The 24,207-nt window shown below is 44.0% G+C and overlaps 1 protein-coding gene across 1 annotated transcript in view; it reads right to left on the minus strand.

Annotated features, from left to right (window-relative positions):
• Positions 1-24,207, minus strand: part of LOC126471288 (sodium channel protein Nach-like) — a 149,640-nt gene that overhangs the window by 26,046 nt on the left and 99,387 nt on the right. The window contains exons 6-8 of the mRNA XM_050099407.1: positions 15,196-15,286; positions 7,206-7,479; positions 3,464-3,517 (exon numbers count right to left, since the gene is read on the minus strand). Of these exons, the coding sequence (XP_049955364.1) occupies positions 3,464-3,517; positions 7,206-7,479; positions 15,196-15,286 (419 nt within the window). The remainder of the gene's footprint in view (positions 1-3,463; positions 3,518-7,205; positions 7,480-15,195; positions 15,287-24,207) is intronic.

Below are 24,207 nucleotides of genomic sequence, written 5' to 3' on the forward strand. Positions count from 1 at the left end.
CACCGTATTCTGCCTGTTTACATATCTCTGTAATTGAATTATCATGCGTATACCCGTTCCTTGGCGCTTCATTGTAATATAAGGGGCGAATAAAAACTTTCCGTTCATCAGCTGTACAGTTCGGAATCGGTATGCCCATCGGGCAAAATCATAGTGTGCACCGAGGCAATCAACCCATCAACGCAACAGGTCAGAGATACCGGTTTTATAAAACACCGTGTCCTGCTGCATGAAGAAGTCCGTAGGTGCCTGCTGCACATCCTCGTCTAACGGGTATCGTCGACCCTTCGAGGCGTTTTTTAAGGGACCAAAGGTATGATAATAGCACAGGAGAGATCAGAACTATGGGCCGGGTGCTCGAGTGTCTTCCATTTGAGTAATGGATGAGTCTGGTGTTTCAGATCGACCAGCATCGTATGTTGAATGGCGACCAGCACGGAACCTGTTGTAATTATATACCCACATCAGACTCGAGCTGCGTTGCATATACGCTGCAGCAACGCCCTCAGACGGAAGCTTTTTGACCGCGCCCCTCCCCACCCCTTATAGCAAAAGGAAGTTGATACGTTCTAATAAACTGTCAATACACACGTGAAGGCAGTGAACTATGTAATTCATACTTTATACACTTACGAGGTGGATCACGAGGAATAAGGGAAGATGGAGCGAAAAGTATTACCTCCAGCGATTACGCTGGGACCTACTTATACCGCTATGACACAGTTAATCATGTTATCCAGGCTACAAGGAGGGGTACTAATCAGATATACAAGAACCTAAAAACAGGCACTTGGCACTGTAATGAACAAAATGTGGAGGCACAAAATTGTGGAAGGAACCTTGAATATATGCTGCATTCAGCGAAGCATCAAACGCTTCTGTAAGCTATTTACTCTTTTCAGCTCGACTCTGATATGGATATATAATTACAACAAGTTCCGTGCTGGTGGCCATTCGACACACGATGCTGGTCGATCTGAAACACCAGGCTCATCCATTACTCAAATGGAAGACACTCGAGCACAACTAATTTATAAACATCCGGTAAATGAATAAGAAAATAATGAAAAATGGTACTAAATGAAGTAAAACGTTAGCACGACGATCGTGAAAAAGACCCGATACCTGACCGACTCCATCCTAGACACACCGGAGCGAAGCAGAAGATGGCCAGCTATGCAGCGCCAGAGTCGCAGCCATAGATCCATGTACTGTTCAGATCCAAGTCTGAACCCAGAGTCTCGCCGCAGCGTCCGCAGAACAGAGCGGAGTCTGCAGCAGTGTCTCCCTGAACAGCTCGCAAAATAGTGAGTAGAAAAATTCTTTCTTTCGACTTCAGGCGTTCTTATGGAATAAGCGGAGCCCGACAAAGTAGTTATCGTCCAATAAAAACCTGTGACTGGTTGTCATTCTATCAAATTAGAGAAAATTACCGTTTCTAAACCCCATTCTATTGTGGCGTACCTGAGAAAGCAGCGCACCCAAACTGTCATCGGCTTATCAAATTCCACGACCAGTGCTCCTCTCAAGAACGAGCGGAGACTACGCTTACGAATTCCCCCTCTCTAGCGAGAATTTGAACTAGCGGGCCAGTCAAATGTGCAACGACTAAGCAAGGCACCAATTTGTCGCAGAGTCATTGCCCGGGACCGTACCTCAGACACGTAACGTCAAGGTAAGACACCGTACAATCGCCTCGAAATGCGTGGTAGGTGACACCCCTTTTCAAAGTCGCTTTTGTCCAGAAATTTTCGCGGGTAGCCAACAAAAGCGACACACAGCGAAGCCGCCAACGAGTGGTTTGAGCCGGAGGTCCACTCCAGGGCTCCCACTCTCCAGGCGACTTTGAAAGTAATCGACAAAGGAATGACAATGCAGACCCTATCGTCGCTACATGGCACAACTTTTATTACATTAGTGAAATCAATATTGCTCCTACATCACCATTATAAGATGTACATGAAACTAAACAGAAAAGGGCTGGATGAGTGTACTATCTATTTGTTATATCGCAATTATTTCTGTTATAACTGAATGTTACGTCGAACTGTTGGCTGAATAAATCTTAAACGGTGGTCGAAAATGATCTACATGAAACGAGTCAGCTATAAAGCGGGCAGAGACGTTTCACACTTCCACAAGAGGGGTCAAACTGTGACTGCTACTTTCTGTCATGCAAGCGCAACATTAGGAACGTCTCTACAATCATACACTGCTGCCCCATGACCACGTTCGTCCTTACACAGCTGCCCCTAGAAAAGTAACAATACGTGATTTGAAACTAGCGTGTTGAAACATCCAACACACAACCATAGGCGTCCACAAGGTTGGGTGGGAGGGGGGGGGGGAGGAGAGGTAGCTCTTGCCCCCATTTGGAATCTGAGGGTATAGACGTTACATTTATACGTTTCTAGCAATGATTGCCTGCAGTTCTGCTAAATCGCAGGTTTAGTATTGCCGAGCACGATGGGAATTAATGTTATTTTTAAAGTTTAATTCTGTTTCTACAATTTAGGAAAACACAATTGTGATTTCTAAAGCTTAATTACATTCCTACGCTTTGGAGAGTAATAATTTGATATTTTCCCCTGATTATTTTTGTTCCTATCCAACAAGATTTTATCAATCTTTATGAAGATTTTTTTCTGTTTGCTATTTTTAATTTTCGGTGGTAATCTAACATTACTGGTTCATGAACAAACAAATTTTTTGTAATAGCTCGTTGGATACTATGGATTTAATCATAAGAAAGAAGTACTGTTCGACCGTTGAACCAAAATAATGGCTTTTTCCCTCCTCTTGGATAAATTTATGTGGACGCCCATACATACAGCCCTGATTATTCACACCCTCTGAAAGAAAATCTGCCGGATCAGAAGCTGGTATTTGAGGATCAAGACACAGGTGCGCTGTGATCACACTTAAGATTCGTTTTTGAAATTTCCGGGAAGATTAAATTTGTGTACCAACGCGAACACTGGACTTTTCAGCATTCCTGGGCTATTAGCTTCACGACTGAGCTATCCACATATGACTCACGACACCTCATAACAAACTTTCTTGCGCCGGTACCTATCTCCTACTTTCCAACAAAAGTGGGGTATTGTGGGCAGATTGTGAGTGATACCAGGACAGCTCAGCCGATAACAGTATTGCTGGTGAAACACAAAGTTCTAGGTCCTATAAAAAAATTTCTCTGACAGAAACTTTCAAACCAGTACACACTTCACTGCCCTGTGAGATACATTCAAGTTTTCATTTTTCCTGGAAGACATTTAATTAAGCTTGTAGACAGGCGGACCATATAAATGGCGTAACAAGAGGAATATGTCAGCTGAATAAACCGAAAATCATTTCTGTAAGTATCTTTGTAAAAACTTATAGCAAAGTTCCTGCTATTTAATGATTATCCCTCGCTATTTAACGAAATATGAGTCTAATATGTTCAATATTTCATACTCACTGTAATGATGAGCTAAACATTTAAGTCCTTCCGCGTCACAGGATTTGTATGGCTCTGAAACAGAAAGCTTATCAAAAGCTAAACTCACAAGCCTAAGGAAAGTTAATGTTATATAAATAATAACAGATTAGAAGCCAGGTCCGTGGAGATTATTAATTCCAGTAAAAAATTTGCCTGTGTCACACATTCTTGCATTAAAGGCTATCGGTTTCGGAAGATCAACGTTTCATCTTCAGACACTTGAGATAAATGTACCCACATGGTATAGATTTGGTTACCAGCATCCAGTTATATGAGCCATGGTACCAGAAACACGATGATTATACGGCTGTCGTACCGTAACATACATCGCTCCCCCCCCCCCCCCCCCCCCCTCCCGAGCACCACCGCCCAAAAAAAAAAAAAAAAAAGTCCACCCGTTCTCAACAGCACCGTTGTCGTGTGTCGAAAGTGACTGAAGTTGAAATATTAACCTTCTGTCGCAGGTAGTATGAGGCAAACTTTAGTTGCTGTAGTTTAATAGGGATGCAGCACAACCTCGGTCTGGGGATGGAAGGGGAATGAAATCGGACGTGTCTTTTTCAGAGGAACTGTAACGACATTCACCTTAAGAGATTTGAGGAAACTAGGGAAACATATTTCGATGACTGGACGGGGATTTGAACCGCCGTCCAGTCATTTGCGTATCTAGAGTGCTGGCCACTCGTATCGAAACATATAAAAGAGCTTGTGTAAGATAAGCACATCGGACGAAACATTCCTCCCTCCAGGAGACATCTTGCCAATACCGTCTCTAGCCAGTAAATTGCCACAATTCGGCGAGAAAGAAGAGTGCACAAGTGTCTTCAGTTATGCCATATCCAGGGGATGCATGTCATTGATGATAAAGTCGTAGAAGGCTACGGAGATGTAAAGTACTATGTTTCATACGTTGTTGCAAATAATCCTAGACATTTTTATGGGATTAAGATCAGCCGATTTAGTGGATCAGTCGGGATGTGATAGGGTGCCTGAATACTCGCAAAAGCAGGGACGTATACGTGCAGCCGTGTGAATCAGCTGTTGATATCTTGGAAGGTGGGAGTACACACGGCATCTCATGAAAATGTAGAAGAAAGGGCAACACTTGGTCAACAAGAAGGTTGAAATAAATATCTTCGTTCAGGTTACTGTCAACATGAACGAAGATTTCTGTTTCAGCATTCTCGCTGACCAAATGTTGCCATTTCTTCTTTCATGTTCTCGGTGACATGAGCGAGCTGGCGAAAGTCAAAACACCACAGACCCTCCTCCGGCCTGAATTACAAACTTCATATACTGCGAATTAAACGCCTCGGGGACTGTCGGTGCACTCGACACTTTGCATCAATTGAAAAGAGACAAAATCCCGACTCGTCTGACCACACTATATGGCTCCAGTCAGTTACTGTAAAGTTTTTGTATTGTTCGATCCACTGATGACGTGCAGCTTTATGTGGCCCTGTGACAAATGGCCTTTTGCGTGATTCTGGAATCCAAATGACCTGGCACGCAGTTACCTTCGCAGCACACGCTTGGAAACTGGTTGAGACTGATCAGCATCGACTGACAGCACCAAATTAAGTTGTGTTTTGAACCGATTGACTTTGACAAAGCGTGACAATCGTGTCCGGTCTCAGTCAGTAACGGCCTTTTTACGAACATAGTTCTTACGCCGCGTTACGTAACTCCGAGTGGTACACCATCCGTTGTAGACACATTGGATACACCAAGCTGATATACCGTACATTCAGACAACGTCATTTGGTCATGGATACGTCCAAGCGCCTCACTACGCTGATTCCACCGTACCGACTGGGACATAAACATCACTTCACTGTCATGTCTTATGTCAGCGGTGAAGAGTGACATGGCTGCCTGTCACCAATTCAGCAGCAACTGCAGCACTTCAAATCGACCAGTGTGCTGTTTTAAGGGAGCGCCTAATATTTTGTCCGGTGAACTTAATACACTACTGGCCATTAAAATTGCTACACCATGAAGATGACGTGCTACAGACGCGAAATTTAATCGACAGGAAGAAGATGATGTGATATGCAAATGATTAGCTTTTCAGAGCATTCACACAAGGTTGGCGCCGGTGGCGACATCTACAATGTGTGACATGAGGAAAGTTTCCGACCGATTTCTCATACACAAACAGCGGTTGACCGGTGTTGCTGATTGTTGTGATGCCTCGTGTAAGGAGGAGAAATGCGTACCATCACGTTTCCGACTTTGATAAAGGTCGAATTGTAGCCTATCGCGACTGCGGTTTATCGTATCACGACATTGCTCCTCACGTTGATCGAGATCCAATGACTGTTAGCAGAATATGGAATCGGTGGGTTCAGGAGGGTAATACGGAACGTCATGCTGGATCCCAACGGCCTCGTATCTCTAGCAGTCGAGATGACAGGCATCTTATCCGCATGGCTGTAACGGATCGTGCAGCCACGTCTCGATCCATGAGTCAACAGATGGGGACGTTTGCAAGACAACAACCATCTGCACGAACAGTTCGACGACGTTTGCAGCAGCATGGACTATCAGCTCGGAGACCATTTCTGCGGTTACCCTTGACGCTGCATCACAGACAGTAGCGCCTGCGATGGTGTACTCAACGACGAACCTAGGTGCACGAATGGCAAAACGTCATTTTTTCGGATGAATCCGGGTTCTGTTTACAGCATCATGATGGTCGCATCCGTGTTTGGCGACATCGCCGTGAACGCACATTGGAAGCGTGTATTCGTCATCGTCATACTGCCATATCACCCGGCGTGATGGTATGGGGTGCCATTGGTTACACGTCTCGGTCACCTCTTGTTCGCATTGACGGCACTTTGAACAGTGGACGTTACATTTCAGATGTGTTACGACCCGTGGCTGTACTCTTCATTCGATCCCTGCGAAACCCTACATTTCAGCAGAATAATGCACGACCGCATGTTGCAGGTCCTGTACGGGCCTTTCTGGATACAGAAAATGTTCGACTGCTACCCTGGCCAGCACATTCTCCAGATCTCTCACCAATTGAAAACATCTGGTCAATGGTGGCCGAGCCACTGGCCCGTCACAATACGCCAGTCACTACTCTTGATGAACTGTGGTATCGTGTTGAAGCTGCATGGGCAGCTGTGCCTGTACACGCCATCCAAGCTCTGTTTGACTCAATGTCCAGGCGTATGAAGGCCGTTATTACGGGCAGAGGTGGTTGTTCTGGGTACTGATTTCTCAGGATATATGCACCCAAACTGCGTGAAAATGTAATCATATGTCAGTTCTAGTCTAATATATTTGTCCAATGAATACCCGTTTATCATCTGTATTTCGTCTTGGTGTAGCAATTTTAATGGCCAGTAATGTAGTTCTTACGCCGCGGTTCGTAACTGCGAGTGGTATACCAGCCGTTGTAGACACATTGGATACACCAAGCTGATATACCGTACATTCGGACAACGTCATCTGGTCCCTCGGCCGGCCTCACTACGCTGATGCCATCTTACCGACTGGGACATAAACATCACTTCACTGTCATGGCTTATGTCAGCGGTGAAGAGTGACGTGGCCCCCTGGCACCAGTTCAGCACCAACTGCAGCACTTCAAGTCGACCAGTGTGCTGTTTTAAGGGAGCGAGTAATATTTTGTCCGGTGAACTTAACAGGATGTAGGACGAAGTGCTTTGCAGCTTGTGTACCAGCAGGCGGTTGTCATACTCACTGCTGGGCCGATAGAAGGTGGGTACGCAGTTGCAGAGGGTGAACGCGAGCCGCATGCGGCACTGGCTGGTGCACGCGCTGTACGTGTATATGGAGTCCGTCTCGAGCTTGATCTCGTCGGCGAAGACGCAGCGGCGCTGGCGGATGGACAACTGGCGCGCGTCCTCTGTAGTGTACGTCTCCTTGGCAGAGAACGCTATCATGCTGATCTGCGTCCACTCGTGCTGAGGGCTCACGTCCAGTACCGGGATCTCGTCGTTGCTGTGGATGTACAGCTGTGGGACAGACCACCATACTACACAATCCTGGTTAAACTTAAATTTTGTCTCTGCACACAGCTACGCTAGTACATTCAATACATCTATAAACGAGATATTGTTACTACACTAACATTTCAAATCTTCAAATGTGTGTGAAATCTTATAGGACTTAACTGCTAAGGTCATCAGTCCCTAAGCTTACACACTACTTAACCTAAATTATTCTAAGGACAAACAAACACACCCATGCCCGAGGAAGGACTCGAACCTCCGTCGGGACCAGCCGCACAGTCCGTTACTGTAGCGCATAAAACCGCTCGGCTAATCCCGGGCTGCACTAATATTTATCAAAACTGCATCATCAAGAAGGCGAGACACGGCCGAATCGAACTTCATTCCACATGACAGGTACCGTGCGATTACACAAATCATGTTGATTACAGGACTGTACACGATCACTGACTTCGACAGTCCGATTTGGTGCGAGAGGCCGACACTTCGCAAATTGAGTCCCTAAACGTTAGACAAGGAATGTAAAGTGCCCTGTGTATGTTCCTAATATTCCTAGGGAATCGAACTTCCAGTGACCTCTATGCAAGCCCACAAAGTATCAACAGTGGGTGCTGGAGCGCCTTGAGCAACAAGTTGTCGATCAGCCAAATCTCAGACATTGTGAAGTCCCCATCAATCTACTTGCCACTGGCCTGGATGACTGTTACCAACGACAGCATCTAGCAATCAGCTGAGTCGGATTGGACAGATGAGTGATTTTGAATTATAGTATCTCTTCATACTTCGTCTTAAGGGTGTGTAGCACAGTCTTACCTACATGTCTCACAGCTGTTCTCTCTGGAAATATAAGGAAGATTTTCTGATACCGCGCGCCGCGGAATTTGAATCCGCGCCAGACGTCATGGACGTCGAAGACCCATAGAGGTCTCTACACCATCGCGCCGTAAGCTGTAGCGGCGCGCGCTTCGTGTCCCGCTTTTAGTGTGAGGGCGCCACAGTGGAACACGTGGTCCCAGCGGCCAATAGCGGCGCCCCCAATAGCGTACTTAAAGGCTTGCCTCGCGCTCAGCCAGCCACCCCTCTACCATCCTCCACACCTACAAATCCTTAATCCGCCCCATCCTCTGTTATGCCAGTCCTGCCTGGATATCTGCCCCCCCCCCCCCCCAAATTATATAAGTCCCTCCAGATCCTTGAGCGTCATGCACTCCGCCTCGCCTTCCGTATATGCCTCCCGTCCCCCATGCGGATCCTCTATGATCTCATTCCTTTCCCCCATCTGCTCCTATTCCTCGAACATATCCGCATCCTCTACACCTCCCGCCATCTTGAATCCCCTCACCCCCTGGTTGCTCCGCTCCTCTCCTTTCCGATCCCCACCCCCTGCCACGTCTTCATCGTTGTGTCCCCCCTACCCTCCATCTCCTTTCCCAAGATGGCTTCCATCAACTCCCCCTCCCGGATGATGCCCTCTCTCCCTCCATTTACCCCTCCTATCAACTCTGATCCGCACTCCCCCTCCTTTCCTCTGTCCTTTTCCCGGGCTCCCTCTCTGCCCCCTTCCATCCTCTTTCTTCCCCACCTCCCCTCTCTTTGCCCCCTTCTCTCCCCCGTGTCCTTTTCCATTTCCCTCCTCTGCCTCCTCTCATTCCCTCTCGCGTCTGCCCTTCTCCCCCTTTATTAGTCCTCTCCCTCCTTGGTTCCCCCTCTTTTCGTTTTTTCCTCTCCTCCCTCCTTGTTTTTCCCCCTCCTGCAGGTCCCCCCCCCCCACCCATCTGCCTTTGGCTCGGGAGTGTCGTCTTTGTGCTGCCAATTTCGTGCAGTGTTCTACAGTGAGTGTTCTACATTGCGTGTTTTACAGTGAGTGTTCCGTGTTGTGTTTTTTGGGACTTGTTGCGAACGGCCATCATACTGTTGCTGGGTGTGCCTTTTATCTCTTGCGAACAGAAACCAGACTGTCGCCATGTTTCTTAATTGTGTGTCTACTATGTTACTTGTCTGATTCCTGTGTATTTTATCTATATTGCCAACCCCTTTTGCTTTCTGTTTTAACTTTCCGCAATTTTACGCCATTTTACACTTTAAATCACCATTTTATCGCCTGTTTTTCCTTGTTTCTTTCTTCTTCCTTTATTTAAAAAAAGTCTGTAGGCTGTAGAGCAGCGTAGTAAGCTGCTGCCAGCCCGCCCCCTTCGGGGGGAATTGAAAATCAATAAAGAAAAAAAAAAAAACAAAAGCTCAGCCAGCCATCCATAATGCCAATTCCCACACCTTCTACCCCTCAGCCAGTGTGCCCCAGGGCTCTGTCCTCTCCCCTCTCCTCTACCTCCTGTACACGGTAGATATGCCCCAACCCCCCCCCCCCCCTCCAGTACACCTCTTGCAGTAAGCCGATCACAGCGCATTCCTCGCCCTCACTCCTACCCTCCAACGGTCCCAACGCCTTCACGAGAATGACCTTGACCTTTTTGCCGCATGGTGTAACCAGTGGCTCCTGAAAATCAATCCTTCCAAGACCCAGGCAATCATCGTAGGTCGTACCACTCACTCCTTCCGGCTCCTGGATTTCTCACTTACCGTCTGCACCCATCCTTTCCGCCTCTCTCCCACCCTCACCTACTTTGGCCTCACCATTGACCGTCACCTCACCTGGATCCCTCATCTCCGCTCCATCCAATCCAGAGCTCACAACCGCCTCCGACTCCTCAAACTCCTGTCTGGCTGGACATGGGGGGTGCACCCCTCTACCATCCTCTACACCTACAAATTCTTAATTCCTCCCATCCTCTGATATGCCAGTCCAACCTGAATGTCTGCCCCCCTCCCCCCCCCCCCAAATTCTATAAGTCCCTCCAGATCCTTGAGCATCATGCACTCTGCCTCACCTTCCTTATATGCCTCCCGTCCCCCATGCGGATCCTCTATGACCTTATTCCTTTCCCCCATCTGCTCCTATTCCTCAAACATATACACATACTCTACACCTCCCACTGCCTTGATCCCCCTCACCCCTTGGTTGCTCCTCTCCTCTCCCATCCCCACCCCCTGCCACGCCCTCACTGTTGTGTCCCCCCTACCCTCCATCTCTACACACTTCATCACCTTTCCCAATGTGGCTTCCATCAACTCCCCCTCCCGGATGATGCCCTCTCTCCCTCCATTTGTCCCTCCTATCAGCTCTGATCCTCACCCCCCTCCTTTCCTCTGTCCTTTCCCTGGGCTCCCTCTTTCCCCCCTCCCATACTGTTTTCTCCCCGCCTAACCTATCCCTACCTCCCTTCTCCCCCCCAAGTCCTTGTATTCCACTTCTCTGCCTTCCCCACTCCCTGTCGCGTCTGCCCAGCACCCCCCCCCCACCCCTCTTATGGGTCCTCATCCTCCATTGGCTCCTCTCCCCCCTCCCCCCTTCGTTTTTCCTCTCTTCCCCCTTTTTATTTTCCCATCATCTGTCCAGTTTCCCCCCCCCCCCCCACCTGCTCTCAGCTGTGTTATGTCATATTTGTCAAATTTTAGTGCAGTGTTCAAATGATTGTTCAGTGTTGTTTGTCTTTCCAAAGTGTTGTGAACAGAAACCATGCTGTCGCTGGGTGTGAATTTTATGTCTTTTGGGAACAGAAGCCAGACTGTCTATTGTTTTGCCTGTCTGCTTCATATGTATTTTATTAGCATCATCATCCCTTTGTTCTATGTTCTAAGTTCCACGATTTTTTTCGCCATGTTACCATTTAAGTCTCCGATTTTATCACCTGTTTTCATTATTTATTATCTTCACCTTTTTCAAACAAAGTCTGTAGGCTGAAGAGCGGCATACTAAGCTGCTGCCAGCCCATCCCCTTCGGGGGGAATCGAAACTCAATAAAGAAAAAAAAAATAAGCTCAGCCAGCCAGTCTAATCTCGCGTACGTCGGTTTACACCTCGCTTCGCGCTAGACAGCTTTCTTCCTTGTTCTGTGTACGAGTGGACGTGTTTGTTCCTTTTTTCCTTGTGACTCCGTTGTTCGATCTTGTTGTTGTTCATTTGGTCCTTCGGTGGTCGTGTCCGTCCTCTCCCGTTGTGTTGGTGTTCGCAATCCTCTCCGCGGGTCCTGCCGCGCTTTCCGTCATTGCTACCCCGCGACCGTCCTGGTAGCAGTTACAACAGATTTATGATGGTAGCTAATAAAAATATGTAAAAAATGACCCTATGAAGTCGCCAATCAATAGAAAATGTAGCTGTAAAATTAAAGGCAGTTATTTATTTTCATTCATAGTGGTAAAAATTATGAGTAGTGATCTAACCTTGTTCCAAAGATCGGATTCAAGTGGAACGCCATCTTAAAATACGAAATAATACAAGTGCAGTAAATCTTGCTCTTAGGCGAACAAGTGCTAGCGGATCCTCTTACACAACCGTCTGTCTCAACATTGCTTAAATGAACAGTCTCGGAGCGCCTCAGCTTCACTAAAGTCCAACAATTCAGAATTTCATAACGGTATCTTATAGCCTACTCGCGAAATGTTAATGTACTGGAACTACTCTCTAGTCTGGTACTGAAAGCAGCAAAAATATTTCCAAATCTCCGCAGGTGTTGAAAGCCTCTCGTAAAGTTTTAAGTTTAACCTGACGGTCAAACTCTGTCATTGAACGACAGCAAACTATTCTAACTGCCAAGCTGATTTTCTGAGCCTATGACTAGACAAATCTTTCAACATCTACATCTATATACAGGGGATACGGAAATATCGGTCTTGGCTTTTGTCAAACCATAAGTCTAAACCGGTCAATAAACAAATGTTACTGCGATCTTGACTGTTGATTTGAACCTAAGTATAGCACCAGATTGCTCATTCCATAGACAATGTTGTCTAAATTGATGAACTTTCCTAAATGAACGCGGAAGTAGAGAAAGAGAGAGAGAGAGAGAGAGAGAGAGAGAGAGAGAGAGAGATAGCGAGAGAGAGAGAGGGATATTAACGTTCAACGTAGACTGTGTGTGTTTAAGTCATAAGAATTGGAGGAAAAGCTTGAATTCAGCTGAAAGTCTGTCGCAGCCTTTTCGACGAAACAGTTAAACTAACGCAGTTTATGGAAATCGTGACAAACTTAATCGGGAGAGTCAGACGGAATTTGAACATCGCCCCTTCCACAGACTAGTCTCGTGAGTAACTATTGCGTTACCCCACTCGGTTCGGGCTCAGTGCTTTAGTAAGTGACTTTTCTAGCGATAAAAACTGCGGGCCCGCATCTCGTGGTCGTGCGGTAGCGTTCTCGCTTCCCACGCCCGGGTTCCCGGGTTCGATTCCCGGCGGGATCAGGGATTCTCTCTGCCTCGTGATGGCTGGGTGTTGTGTGATGTCCTTAGGTTAGTTAGGTTTAAGTAGTTCTAAGTTCTAGGGGACTGATGACCATAGATGTTAAGTTCCATAGTGTTCAGAGCCATTTGAACCATTTTTTAGCCAAAAACTGCGGTGATTATGATGCATAGGTTTCTATGAGCAACATTAGAAGGGAACGGATTTTACCTGGTGACAAAAGAGCAGAAATAGGTTTACTGGCCGGCCGCTGTGTCCGAGCGGTTCTAGGCGCTTCAGTCCGGAACGGCGCCATTACTACGGTCGCAAGTTCGAATCCTGCCTTGGGCATGGATGTGTGTGATGTCCTTAGTTAGTTAGGTTTAAGTAGTTCTAAGTTCTAGGGGAGTGATGACCTCAGATGTTAAGTCCCATAGTGCTCAGAGCCATTTGAACCATTTTTTTCGGTTTACTGACCAATATGCAATTTCTTTGATGCAAACATTAGACAACTACAATAGTGTCTTTAAGACTGTATATATTTGAATTATAATAGATCAGGTAAATCCTCCACAGGGCACGTGGTTTTTTTTTGAGACCAATAACACTTATACTTTATGCAGTTCATTACTTACTGATCCTGCAATGCTCATGGTCCTTGACATCTCTCTTGTAGCTATCATCTAAATGGCCACTATGCAAAAATACCATTAATTAACTATTTCTTTAATTTATGATGATTCACTTTCTGAATAAACGAAAGTGAGCGCTTGGGGTATTTAAGTACATAAGCCGGATTAACTGACTCAAAGTTGCCAGCAAATGGCTGAAGTTGACAGAATTTATTAACAATGAAGGTTTCTCATTTGTTGAGCCTTAGACAGCATTGTGATGTGAGGAATGCAGATGATGGGAAGCTCAGTACTTGTTTTCAGACCGTACAGTTTTCATATATGTGTGACACTGTTCATACAAAAAGAGAAATGATTTAAGTAAGCCATGAATTACGAAAATTTTAGGAATTTCAGGGAAAACTATTGTCTAATAACTTAGGTTAGAATTTAAATATAGGATTAGTTTTTTGTTTAGGATTATTCGGCCTGAAGAGGCTGATAAGATTCTTCTTCAGATGCAAGATGACGCTCATGTCGTTAACAGAAGTATTTTTTACCTGAATGATGATGAATACTTGCCCACAGACAGCGAGGAGGAGGAAAGCAATGAAGTAATGAAAGAGGAAGATCATAGTCATAATGTAATAGTTAGTAATGAGAACACTATGAAATATTATTTCATCGGAAAAAAGGGAATGATTTGGTAGAAAGAGCCTCCAACTAAGTGCCAAACTCCATCTCACAATTTGGGATAAACCAGGTTCAAAAGCGGCACCCGCTAGTTCAATAAAATAAGCCTTACACCTCTTAATTACTCCAGAAATAATATCCGTCGTGGTAAGGGAACCTAACAGAGAGGCTAGGCGTGTGTACAGTCGAATGAAGGTTGTCCTAATAGTATACATAAGGTGTGGAAGTAACTAGCAGGGGAAGAATTAGAGGTCTATATTGGTTTGCTTATATCTTCTGGAGCCAACAGTCAGGGAGGGAGGACTTAAGTGAACAGCGGAACGAGGAATAAGATAAGGCTTTCATGCGTTTTCTTAGAGTTAACAATAAGGAGACAAGGGCAGCTCATAGGATTTATGATAAACTGGTTGCATGTAGAGAAATTTGAGAAAGGCTTTCTTCCACATAAAGTCCAGGTTTTGACGTAACTTTTGACGAACATCTTTTTACGTTTAGAGGGAAATGTCCATTTCGACACAATATGAAAAGCAAGTCTGCTAAATATGGTAGGCTCGCGATTCTAGAAATTCAGTTTCATCTAATGGACAGATTTACCTGAGAAAAATTGGTTCAAATGGCTCTGAGCACTATGGGACTTAACTTCTGAGTTCATCAGTCCCCTAGAACTTGGAACTAATTAAACCCTAACTAACGTAAGGACATCACACACATCGATGCCCGAGGCAGGATTCGAACCTGCGACCGAAGCGGTCGCGCGGTTCCAGACTGTAGCGCCTAGAACCGCTCGGCCACTCCGGCCGGCTTACCCGAGAAAACAACCCGGCCTACAGAGAGAAGTAAATCAGGCTTCCAGAGTCATGAAACATCTAATTGCAAAATAGTTCTACAAAGGCCGCAAATATTGTAACTGAAAATTTTTTTGGTAGCATCTCTTACTGAGGAAACTGCTGGCGGTGAGAACTGAAATTCCTAAGGAGATGCGGCCAAAAGTAAATTCATCTGTTTTTAGATTTCCTTATTCCATATCACTAGCATCACATATACCAAAGAAATCATCAGCAACACCAAGCCGAAATAGCGCTGCTAATCTGGTCGTTACCGTCGTGATACGGTACGAAATCGTAGTAATGGAGACATGGCTCACCTTCACTAATTCTCCTTCATCAGCGCTGATTGCAAAGTCAAGGGCCCATTTTTCATCTGTTTCTCTGATAGTTTCAACTTCAAAACTGCCTCTGCAAAGAGGAACAAATAATATGAAGCATATAGATTATGAGTAGATTTCTTAAAATACAGTACTGATAAAAAAGGTACAGTGAATTTTAAAGATAGAATAATAGAGCGTAACGATATGCATAATATGTAGCATCATATGTGTTATTTGTGTCACAGACTACTTCTTTCGAAGTAATTCAAATCAGAGGAAAAATTGTGGTTCGATTTTCTTTCTCACAACGAATACGAGCATCTTTCATTATTCCTTCATCAGTCTGTGGAGATTAGAATGACAGTTCCTTTTGTATCTTTATAAGCTTATACTCATGGACTGTGGTATGATATGAAGAAGACTGATGACGAATTGGGGTGCAGGGGCGACGCTGTGCAGAGCCAGGCAAACAGTGGCAATTTTCTAGATTGTTTCACTGCGGCTCCCCACTGTGAAACAGTGCTGAGGCTCCGGCCTCATCCAGTAACACTGACCCCAGCAGCAGCACATGACACAACCGCCTCTGGCAGTGACGACTCTAGTCCTGGCGGCTTCGGCAACTACGGCTGCAAGTTCGGTGGCACGACTCTAGCTGCCGTCGCTGTCCAGTAGGTGACTTGACGGCAGTGAGCCACTCCCCAGCGTTTATGGCAAGCAAACTGCATCTCAGACCCTGCTGGCTCGATGTGACGGTGGCCTTAACTCCAGTGGTCTCAGAACGGACTGCCCTGTCACAGAACCGAACTGTGGTCCACGAACAGCGTTCCGGATGGTGCTCCAAGCGACACAGCTCGGTGGTAGTAGAGATACGATATTAACACGAGAGACCTTAGTACAGAATGGCTGCTCTTGCTTGGGCTTTGTTGTGTCTTGTGGCATGCGTTCTAGACACTGCAGAAACTGCCGGTGTGGAAAGGCTTCTGCCTTTAATCGCTTACTGACTGCTATATCAGCTGTTTCCACACATGTACTGTAGAAAAGTTGTGGAATGTTTTCAAAGAGATAGTATCGACAGCAATTGAGGGATATATACCACATAAATTAATAAGTGATGTTACTGATCCCCCATGGTACACAAAACGGGTCAGATCGTTGTTGCAGAAGCACCGAAAAAAGCATGCCAAATTTAAAAGAACGCATAATCCCCAAGATCGGCAAAGTTTTACAGAAGTTCGAAAAATGACGCGTACTTCAATGCGAGACGCTTTTAATAATTTCCACAACGGAATTCTCACAGAAAACCCAAAGAGATTCTGGTCATACATAAAGCACACCAGTGGCAAGACGCAATCAATACGTTCACTGCGCGATAACAACGGTGAAGTCACTGATGACAGTGCCACTAAAGCAGAGTTATTAAACACGGTTTCCCTAAACTCCTTTACCAAAGAAGACGAAGAACATATTCCTGAATTCCAATTATGAACAACTGCCAAGATGAGAAACATAGAAGTAGATATCCTCGGAGTAACGAATCAGCTTAAATCACTTAATGAAGGCAAGGCCTCCGGTCCACATTGTATACCAGTCAGGTTCCTGTCAGAGTATGCTGATAAAATAGCTCCATATTTAGTAATTATATACAACCACTCGCTCGCAGAAAGATCCGCACCTAAAGACTGGAAAATTGCTCAAGTCACACCAATACCCAAAAAGGGAAGTAGGAGTAATCCGCTGAATTACAGGCCTATATCAATAACGTCGATTTGCAGTAGGGTTTTGGGACATATACTGTATTCGAACTTTATGAAGTACCTCAAAGAAAACGATTTATTGACACACAGTCAGCAGGGTTTCAGAAAATATCGTTCTTGTGAAACATAACTAGCTCTTTATACTCATGAAGTGCTATCGACAGGGGATGTCAAATTGATTGATTTTTAGATTTCCAGAAGGCTTTCGACACTGTTCCTCACAAGCATCTTCTAACCAAACTGCGTGTCTACGGAGTATAGCCTCAGTTGTGCGACTGGATTCGTGATTTCCTGTCGGAAAGGGCACAATTCGTAGTAATAGACGGAAAGTCATCGAGTAAAACAGAAGTAATATCCGGCGTTCCCCAAGGAAGTGTTATAGGCCCTCTATTGTTCCTGATCTATATTAACGACATAGGAGACAATCTGAGTAGCCGTCTAAGTTTGTTTGCAGATGATGCTGTCATTTACCGTCTTGTAACGTCATTAGATGTTCAAAACGACTTGCAAAATGATTTAGATTAGATATATGTATGGCGCGAAAAGTGGCAATTGACCCTGAATAAGGAAAAGTGTGAAGTTATTAACATGAGTACTAAAAGAAATCAGCTAAATTTCGATTAAGCGATAAGTCACACAAATGTGAAGGCTGTAAATTCAACTAAATACTTAGGAATGACAATTACAAAGAACCTAAATTGGAACGATCACGTAGACAATATTGTGGGTAGAGCAAACCAAAGACTGCCATTCATTGGCAGAACACTTAGAAGGTGCAACAGGTCTACTAAAGAGACTGCTTACACCACGCTTGTCCACTCTATTCTGGAGTATTGCTGTGCGGTGTGGGACCCGCATCAGGTGGGACTGACGGATGACATCGAGAAAGTACAAAGAAGGGCAGCTAGTTTTGTATTATCTCGAAATAGGAATAGTGGAGATAGTGTCATAGATGTGATACGTGAATTGGAGTGGCAGTCATTAAAACAAAGGCGTTTTTAGTTGCGACGGAATCTTCTCATGAAATTTCAATCACCAGTTATCTCCTCCGATTGCGAAAACATTCTGTTGGCACCCACCTACATAGGGAGAAATGATCATCACGATAAAATAAGAGAAATCAGGGCTCGCACAGAAAAATTTAAGTGCTCGTTTTTCCCGCGTGCCGTTCGAGAGTGGAACGGTAGAGAGACAGCTTGAAGGTGGTTCATTGAACCCTCTGCCAGGCACTTTATTGTGAATAGCAGAGTAATCACTTAGATGAAGATGCAAATGTACTGCTGCAGTGCATGGTGCGTGCTGGCACTTTTAGCCAAGCGCCTTTGCTGAAGAAGAACAGACAGTGACTTAGGCCGAATGATAAGGATATAAAAGCTTGGTCCTGAGGTATGTCAACAGTTGAATTTGTGGTGTAAACGCCCTAATAGCACCATTTCTTACTTGTAATAAATTCATCTATGTGTACCAGTGCACCAGTTAAGCATAATCAAGAAATGAGAGTACATTTGATGGACAATAAATCACGAGCTGTCATCTTGCATTGGAAGTGAAGCTTGCCGTGCAGCCAGGAGAGCACATTTGGTTCTCACGCTGGCACAGCTAACGCTGGCTACCGAGCAGCGCGAGTCATATACTTGCTTAATGCAGCGTGCAATACGTTACACATACTCTCTATAAATCTGAAGAAGTACTATTAAATATTAATTGATCTTTTTCATACTTAGTGTACCAAATTCTATGGCTAACACAACCATACTGCTAAAATTTCAAGTCAATAACTTCAGTACTTTCGGAGATACACATATTTGCCTCAACCAGGTAATAACCGTGGTGGCATTGTGAAACGGAGCTAGGGACTGTAATATATTCATCTAGAGTATCAATTGAAACTATAAGTTGATATAATCCTATTTTCTGGAATTTTCTTTAGTTTAATTACTACAGATTTTTGACATAATTAAAAGTAGCTTTGGAAGTTATTATTTCGTCGTGTTTTGGTTGTATGAGTGTTTTGGAGAGACAGAGAGTGGATGGAGGACATATGTAAAGTGAGAATGTGATATTACATTAAAACTATGTAAATGTAGGCATGAGAATGCTGCTGTGCAGTAGGGGCATTTGTGACGTATGTCCGAGTGAGCTCGATTTTGTAAAAGACAGCCAGAAGGGGAGTTCAGTATTAAATTTATTAGTAATTTCTTTTGTGGAAAAGAATCGTATTTTGTTTTCATTATACTTTATTTAGTTTCATAATTACGAGATTTATAGTTTAAATTACTTGTGGTGATCTGATTGGCTGACATAAGAAATACCGCGAGTGTAGAAGTGCTCGAGATGATCTGATTGACTGCTTAACATACTAGCCAATAGTAATTCATATCTTCCCGCCTTAAAACTATGAGTCGAGAGAGTCGCTCGGAAGCCGTCTTGTGGTAAACACCTATGTTACACAGCGTTGATAAAATTTGTACGAAAATGAAGAAATTCGCGAGTCTGAGCGGTTCTCGTGTCCTTGCCGAAAAGCGACTATAGTATTGTGTATTTTGTGGAAGTTTGAGCATTATGAGTGGTGTATTTTATGAGATATTTGAGTGTGAACCGTTCATGTCGTATATAAACTCCGCGTAAACTCGTACAGCTTACAAGACATGGCGAGCACTACCTTACAAGAAGCCTGAACGACTGAACGTGTTAATTCGCAAGTAGTCGTGGGTCAGTGGCTATTTAGGACGTTTAAAATATCGGGTCTTACTAAATATCTTCTGGCTGCTTTTGGGTGTTACAAAAAAAAAAAAAAATGGTTCTGAGCGCTATGGGACTTAACAGCTATGGTCATCAGTCCCATAGCACTTAGTACTACCTAAACCTAACTAACCTAAGGACAGCACACAACACCCAGTCATCACCAGGCAGAGAAAATCCTTGACAGCGCCGGGAATCGAGCCCGGGAACCCGGGCGTGGGAAGCGAGAACGCTGCCGCACGACCACGAGCTGCGGACGTTACAAAAACAGTCAGTAACATTGCGTAAATGATCTCGGGATGCGAGATACGGACTCGGTAGCCAGTTTATTTGTTTTAAAGATAATAAACCAACTAAAAGGAACTTTTTACCTTTTTTTCCGAATTACTCATGCAAGAATTGCATCAAACCAGTCTCAGGACTGAAGACCACAACAACAACAACATGCAAGAATCCCGAACATTCGAAAGTTTAACTGACTTTTTGATAGACGGAGTTATTGAGCCTTTTGCGTGGTAGGTATTTAGTCGAATTTTCATCAAAGCTGCTTTTGTCGGCTAAACCAGTATCTGCCATCGCAGAGTGAATGGGCGAACAACCTGAAACCTATCCAGGTAGATGGACAGATTGTTTAATTAATAGTGAGAGTGCAACCCGCTCTGACTCATTTGGTGCATTTAGCGGCCTGGAAAAGTAAAGTTCAGTGTCGAACGAACTTTAAAAGCAGTGGTGTAAAACCTGTGACAGAAAGACCCACGCATGTGCAGATAAACTTTTAAACTGAAGCGATAGAGGAAGGGCTTAAACAAAGTGTAGATACTGTGAACAATACTAGCGGAAGGACAGGACACAGCAAGCAGACAGGACAGTGAAATACAGGAACGCCGACGGAAGCAGCTGGCAGCAGCGTCCGTAGCAGATCGGCAGCAGGAGCAGTTGGCAGCCGTGGACGGTGCTGTGGGGTCCCAGGAATTGGACCGGAGCTTGCAGCCTGTGGCGGACGGATCCGCAGTAGCTTCATGCCGTGCTCACAACGTGGAGAAAAAGGTAAGTAGTGTTTTGCTTCGTTTGGTTTGTGAGTGTGGAAAGAAACTTGCCAACATGGAGAAAAGTGATGTGCCGGTAATAAGTGAAAGGAAGAAGGTTATAGATTTTGATAATTCAGTACTTGCAAATGACAATATGAGTGGAAATTTTAGTTTTAATGTGTGTAAAATTAATGACCGTGGTTATCCAAAATCAGTATCTGATACTTAAGGGTCAATTAATGGGCAAGACATAGTGGAAGCTGATGTTAAGTTCGCAACAGATTTTGTGAAGGAAATAAAAAGGGAGTCAAGTTCTGAAGTTGAGGAAAAAATATATATAAGTACTCCCACTCAAAAAATAAGAATGGAACAAACACCTGGTCCTGATGTTAAATTAGTACCATTTACAGTCACTGAAGCGAAAGTAGAGACAGCATTGGAGGCTGGTGAGTAGAAATGTAGCTTTGCAATCATGTTCCTAAAGGTTATGATACAAATGGGAGGTATTAGCATTACTATGAATGGGGTGAATGGTAAAATAAGTTGACTGGGTATGGATATGAGTAATAGGAATACAAAAATAAATGAACTTGGGCCTGATGTGGATAGTAAAATAAGTGGATTAGTTTCTGAAATTAATCAGGGGTTTATAATACAGTCAGAAGAGTTTGAAAATAAACTGAAAAATTTTAAAGAGGAAATTCAGAGGGAAATCGATCACAGAATTTTAGGTTTAAATGATACTGTAAAAAGTGAGATACCACAGCTTAACGAAAGCGTGAAGGGCAAATTTGCCACGCGAAACAAGAATGTAAGAATAATACTGGAACAGTAATAGGTGAACTAACTACCCATATAAAGCAAGCTGCTGAAGGTAGTAAACAGCTAGTCATGACTTGACTAAAGTACAGGCCAAAGTAGATCATACTGAAAAACAGTGTAATGAGAATTATAAAATTCTGGATAATATAATTAAGGAGGAAAGTGACAAATGTAAACTGTTTGGAGGGCAAGTACGAGCAAATAACTGCTTTAGAAACTAACTTGTCAGAATGTAGTACAGCAGTTAATGGTTACCTACAAGAGCATAACAGTAGTGGCCATGTAATAATAAATAGTGTTGCAGGACCATCTGAAATTGCCTATGTTAACCACAGACAGTTTTTGAGATTTGGTCCCAGTAAGAGTGTGCATCCCAAAGAGTTCTGTAGGGATTTTGAGGCTGTGTTGCCTAGGACATGAAATGACAAACAGGAAATAGGATTTGTGGTATCTAATCTTATGGGAGAAGCTCGTGTTTGGGCAAATTTAGCTGTAGACAAGTATGGCAATGTGGAAAGCTTTAAACAGACTTCTTTGAGGAATACTGGGAAAAAAGAAAACGGATGGAAGTATTAAACAGCTTTTGGTCAGGTGAAAAGTTTAACCCATACAAAGACACTATGAAGAGGTTTGTGCAGAAGTGGGCAACTATATTGTCTTATATGACTACCAAATTAGGAGCAGAACAAATTATAATGGGGCGAGAAAACAAATTGCTTTTATACCTGCGAAATAAACTAATTTCTGCACCCAGAGAGAACATTAACAAGTTCGTTGGTTACTTGTAAAGGGTAGAGAATCTTTTGAAAGAAGAGGAAAATAATAATAGTGATTAGAGGACTCCTACTAGGCAAAATGAAGTACAAGTAAACAGAATAGGTGTGCAGAGGGCTAACAATCACAGATGAAGGTCCAGCGGCCGAGGGGGTTTTACTGGTATTAGAAATTACGACAGGAACAGGAATGACACATATCTGAATCTGCAATCAGCTGAGAGAGCAGAACAGCATTACAGACAGCCGAATGTTCAAAATGTTCAAATGTGTGTGAAATCTTATGGGACTTAACTGCTAAGGTCATCAGTCCCTAAGCTTACACACTACTTAACCTAAATTATCCGAAGGACAAACACACACACCCATGCCCGAGGGAGGACTCGAACCTCCACCGGGATCAACAGCCGAATGAACGGAACGCTACCGCTAATGGCAGAGTGGACGACGAGGAAAACTAATAGCATCTGTAAGGGTGCTAGCGTTGCAGACTGCCAAAAGGTAGGTTAAACCGCAAGCAAAGCCCTTTGTAAGGTAGCAACCAACACAACAACACAGTGGTACAGGTACTATAAATATAACGGAGCAAAGAGAGGAAGTGAGAATATTTACTTATCAGGAAAACGTGGCAGAATTTTGTGAAAAGTTTGGATGAAAATCGCAAATCTAGGAACCAGGTTAGCAAGGAACAGGAGTTATCTGATAAAATTGTGAAGCAGAATCGTAGTCTAACTGAGTACTGCAATACTATAGATTATCCTGTAGGGAACGTGGAAGAAAGCACGGTATATGGTAAAAGTGTAGCGGAGGAAGAAGATATACCGACAGATGAAATTTTAAGTAGAATAGAGGAGCTTCTGCCTGATAGTGAAGGAACAGTTTCAGATGTCGAAGAAGGTGGAGTGGAAGAAAGCTCATCGAATAGTGATGCAGCTACAGAAATAGATGACGCTGGTGGTTGTTTTGAAAGTTCTGACAACATAGAAGGAATTCTCGCAGTATCTGAGCAGATGAGGGAAGGTGAATTTTTGGAGAAATGTTTTGACTTGTCATTAGTAGACAGATTAATTAAAGCTGCCACAATTAAAGAAGAAGAAGACCCCATAAGAAAGTGTGTTATTTCCGCAGAAGGTATAGGATTCGTCAGACGTGAGGTAGTGCGGGATTTATTGGAAGAACGAGATTCGGAAACTGTTGAAGAATCATCAGAACAACCGATAATAGAAGTTGCAGGTTTTATGAAAACTTCCCTTGCTTACTTGATAGTGGTTCAGATGTATGTGAAGTGTCAAAAAATTATGTAGATATTATTTCCAATCGGGAAGAAATAGTTGTTATGCCCGTCTCCAGAATAAACATTGTAGTAGCCACAGGTAAAAGTAAGAAAGTAGTAACTCACGAGGTCATATTACCTATAAAGATTCAGGGTGAGCAATTGTACCAGAACTTCCTGATAATTTTCTGGTTAAGTCTGGAGATGTTGGTAGGGGCAGATTTTTTGCAAAAATACAAAGTGAAGGTCGATTTCGGGAATTACGAGGCTATCTATCATTATCGTAGATGGAAAGCACTTGACAGTGCCATTTACAGGAAGAAAGCGATATCCGGCTGGTGAACAATTGATGTACCTATCCGTTGCTGCAGGAAAAAAGAGGATATCGTAGGTTACAATGAATGTGGAGAGCGGTAGGAAAAGTATATACAGAAAGATAATGGAGGCAGTAGTAACTAACTGTCCTCAGGGGCGCGCTTTCTTTGTGATGTCAGGTGTTTGACGAACACTAGGCATTCCGACTTGTTGGCAATATTATTTCCTTTCCGTTTCGTATTGTCAAACTACTTCTTCTTCATTCAGAACTTTTGCTATTATCTGTTCTGTCTTCAATATGT

Source organism: Schistocerca serialis, chromosome 3 (genome assembly GCF_023864345.2).
Source record: "Schistocerca serialis cubense isolate TAMUIC-IGC-003099 chromosome 3, iqSchSeri2.2, whole genome shotgun sequence".
Classification (NCBI taxonomy): domain Eukaryota; kingdom Metazoa; phylum Arthropoda; class Insecta; order Orthoptera; family Acrididae; genus Schistocerca; species Schistocerca serialis.